Below are 4,365 nucleotides of genomic sequence, written 5' to 3' on the forward strand. Positions count from 1 at the left end.
TAATATTTCTAAAAACTCAAACCTATAGCCTAAAAGTATATAACCATATTTAAAATATGCTAATATATAACATTGGTGAAAGTTTTTCAGAACACTTAGTAAGAATAAACTCTCTTTTATAATGTACTCAAAAGTACCTACATCGACAATTAAGAAATCCAGCCAACACCAGGCATTGGTGAAATATGTTTTATAACCATAGGCTACCCATTTTAGAAGCAATTCCAGAATGAAGATGTAAGTGAATATCTTGTCAGCATAATCCAGGATAATCTTAATGGTCTTTTTCCTTTCAATATATATATCTTCAAAAGCCTGTAGATATAATATTCACATTTCATTCAGGCACAACTTAAAACTTATTAATTAACAACAAAAACAGGAGATACAATTCTAATGCTAAGACCACTGAATTACAATAGTGATGCAGGTCAGCTGACTTTCTTCTGGTTTACAGCTACGGTATAACACTTAGTTCTAGCCTTCTCACCAGGCTGCTGCCGGTCACTAGAGGTCAAGAGAAAGAGTACAAAAGAATGAAGTTACTTACAGTCCTCTAAAAGAATTTTGATGTCTGACACTTATAGGGATTTTCCACCTTCATCTGAGTCCCTTTTACTCCCCATTCAGATCGTATGTCCTAATGATTTAAGACAGGCTCCCAGGGTAAGCCCCTCTTATAAACTTTTCTCATTCTACACTCTCCTTCATACTCACCAGTAGGATTTGGAGCTTCTCTTTCAGTTCCTATATGATGGTGTAGCGAAGTGCCTAGTACTGTCTCAAGAAAAGGTAATGATTGCAGTAGCTTGATTGGGCTATAGAACACAGGGGATGGTTTTTTCCTTTGAAGTTTGCACCCATATTTTATCATTCAAAGCTTCAGCTCTACAAATCACTGTTATATTCAATCCAGGAACATGGTACTTATACTTTCCGAGAATGTTTAGAAAGCGATAGACAACGACATTGTGGCCATACTCGCAAGTCCCTTAGCAAATAATTTGGATGAACTTAAAGACTTGAGCTCACTGAGACGCTTAAAATGATTGCTGAATTCACATTTTCTCTTTCAGATTGAAACACAATTCATTTTTATTTTTGTTGGAGAAAATGAAAGTCAAAGGTCCCATATCCTTAGTGGTTAACATTATATTATCTGCCCATAGTCATGAGCTTGTGCCATCCTCATTTTTCTTGTTCCAAATATAACTGTCAATACAATAAAAATTATCCTTAGCACCTTTTGGAAACCGTTGGTATTGGTATTGAAGAAGAGAAGTTGGGGCAGAGAGAATGGACAGACCTACTAAGATGGAAAAACAAGGCCCCAGCAGCTGGCAGAAGTTTTAGAAAGTCAGTGGAATTGAAGTGCAGGGGAGCCTTCTACCCCTCAGGATTTTCCTGTGCCTTTCTCCAAGGTCTGGAGGAATCAAGCAAGCCCCCCAAACAGAAACTTACAGCAATGACTCAGTCCTTGCAATACAAATACGAGAAAGGGGCTTAGTCACAAGGAGCAAGAAGCCTGTTCCTAGAACCGGGGTACAGAATTAGAGCAGAACCAGCAGTCTTGATGATCAGAACTAAATACCCTGCCTGAGCGTACCTCACGCTGACCTGTCCCAGAACCTGAAATAGGATGCAGCTGGCAGGAGTCCTGGCTTCCGGCACTAACTGTGTAGATGCGGGGGCAAGGAGGCGAGGATTTCATTATGTGAGCCCTACCTGATTTGGGGCTTAGGCTTTGTATCTCAGTTACCACTCACTTATTTCTATATGGTGTGCATTTCTCTTTCTGAACAGCTACACACAGTGAAAAGATACGGTGACTTAGATTTCAGACTCTGATTAAGTTATAGCTCTGTCATTTACTAGCTTTGGGACATAAAGAAACTTCCTAAACTCTGTACACAGCTTCCTCATTGGTGAAATACAGGGTTGATTGAAAATCAAATGAGAAAATCTAAATAAAGATTTTGAAATACATAAGTATGCATTAAATGAGAGCTAGTATTTTTTATTAGTTTGCAGACATACATCTTTAAAATCTGGCTTAATTTGCAAACTCCCTGAATAAAAACACCAACTTCTTGGTGAAAAGGGAAAATACCATTCCCTTTTCTTCCTCATATGATTCACTTGAAGTCCAGTTTTGAGAATGCCTCCCTCTGCCCCCACAAAATATCATTGTCCTTTTTAGACATGTTCAGCAAGGGTTTACTCTAAACTTTAATTTTTTTGTAATCTCCTCTCTGAAAATCCCCATCCTATATGTGACACAGCATTAAATAAACTTCCTCAGTTATTAGGATTACAAGATATTGTAGACATCATCAACATTCCTACTTGCATGACACCAAATAAGTAGAATAGTATTTTTTTTAAATTACATTTTCTGTTTATGAGCGATGAGGCTTGTTAGGATAGGCAACCCATGGTGGCCCCTGAGGGCCCCTGCTTGTTCTTACTGGCTGTGCCAGGAATGCAAGGCCCTGACTGCTCTTTGCCCAGGCCATTTCTCAGGGTTGCACATGCAGTGAGCAACCTTGAGGAATTAGGTAGTGTCGCTCTCTGGGACAAAGAGCAGGATTGCTTACTGCTCAGTATAAAAGGATGGGTTTCCTAAGCTCAGTGTTCCTCAGCTGTGACATCAACCCACTGTGTGTGCAGCATTCATCCAGGCCTATATTATGCCGCCATGAGATCTGGGGAAAAGGGGAACCAACACAAACGTGTTGAAGCTCATGCTACTTTCTGTGCCATGAGTAATAAAGTCATTTATCTCTGACCCGCACACCTCGTGTCTTCTGCCAGAATCCACTAAACAGTAACAGGTTTACTTAAGCTATAAGTACAGCACAATCAAATCCCAGATCCATGAAGACTGTCTATGAAGCAATTTAGAAAGTTCCTGAGTATTCTGTTTTTAGTATAATGGAACTTCCAGTGGTATATCCAGCTGGATCTGGGCTCCTAATGGCTTCTAATGGCTAAACTTTGTTACTGACAGCAGGAAAAAAGACAATTAAGAAAAGGTTCAGGGAACTTGTAACTCTCCCAAATCCCTTTCAACTCCCACAGAAGGTGCTGGTATATATACAAGAATGAGAAACGTGTCCCATTTTCATCCTAAAACTACAGTCTGTTTTTCCTTTATAATGATATGCAAGATGCTTCATAAGCTGAAACCACCTGTCTTTCTCACAGTATCTCTGGCCACCTGTACTTGTTCTACCTCCCACAACACTCAATACCAGCTCAGCAACTTTTAATTTCCTGAATATCTGGTGCTGTTTTATGCTTCCTTACCATTGTACACTTGTCCCTCTCAGCCTGCCTTGTCTGGCTGGAAAATTCCTATTCATCTTTCTAGACCTTACAAAGCATCATATACCTTTCTGAAATTGCAAGCAGACAATTGTCTCCTTGCTACAGTGCTTTGTCATGTATACACTAAACTTACAAACACATCCCAGCTCTGCAGTCACTCTTTCAGATCTCCCTCCTCCCCATTGCTCTCTTAGCTCCTTGAGAATTGTACCTGGATCTTATCCATCTTTGCATTCAGAGCAGCAAGGATAATGCCTGGCATGTAGGAGTTCTTAGTACCTATTTACTGAGCTCAACTAAACTTTTGTCCTTGGTACTAATCATAGGGATTAATTCTAGGTAAAAAAAAAAAAAAACTTGCTATGATATTTTTATCTTTTAGCTCATTTATCAAGAATATTATCTTAATTAATTTATTGGCTTAGGTGTCAGATCACTTACCAGAGCACCACTGCTAAGCAGGATCATGAGAACAATGAAGCTTTCAAACCAACTGTGTTCAACTATCCTGTAGCAGGTTTTCCTGATGTTCCACCAGATTTTTCCTTTCCCTGACTCTATGTTAACTTGGCAGCATGAGAACCTCCGCACACAACCTGTCAAGAAGGACGTGCATGTAAAATACTGATATTTAGAATAAATAAAATGCTTAATACATTATTTAATGCATAGGTTTCTCTGTGATACTTCCTCAACCAAATAGTTTCTAACACCTATATCTGCAGTTTCAGATAGATTCAGTTTGCATGCTACCTCTTCTTATCTTCTAACTCTGCATGATGTTTTCTTATTGCTTGTCAGTCATTTTTAACTTAGAATGTACTCTTGTCTTCTGTTATTCTCTGATTCCTCATCAATATGCTCCACAATGTTTAAACAACACTTATTTGATGTATCAATGGCTGAATGGCTGAATGAACAAAAATATGAAAATGAAATGAATTTCAGGGCCTTCTTTGCTGACAGATAAATTGTCCTGGGTGTGGGTCTAGTGTATAATTTGAGGATTCTTCCACTCTTCTATAAAAATAAAAA

The 4,365-nt window shown here is 38.8% G+C and overlaps 1 protein-coding gene across 1 annotated transcript in view; it reads right to left on the reverse strand.

The window, feature by feature from the left end:
• SCN9A (sodium channel, voltage gated, type IX alpha subunit) overlaps window positions 1-4,365 on the reverse strand; it is a 203,711-nt gene that overhangs the window by 40,290 nt on the left and 159,056 nt on the right. The window contains exons 19-20 of the mRNA XM_012655824.1: window positions 3,772-3,926; window positions 142-315 (exon numbers count right to left, since the gene is read on the reverse strand). Coding sequence (XP_012511278.1) covers window positions 142-315; window positions 3,772-3,926 — 329 coding nt within the window. The remainder of the gene's footprint in view (window positions 1-141; window positions 316-3,771; window positions 3,927-4,365) is intronic.

Source organism: Propithecus coquereli, unplaced genomic scaffold (genome assembly GCF_000956105.1).
Source record: "Propithecus coquereli isolate 6110/MARCELLA unplaced genomic scaffold, Pcoq_1.0 Scaffold49, whole genome shotgun sequence".
Lineage (NCBI taxonomy): Eukaryota > Metazoa > Chordata > Mammalia > Primates > Indriidae > Propithecus > Propithecus coquereli.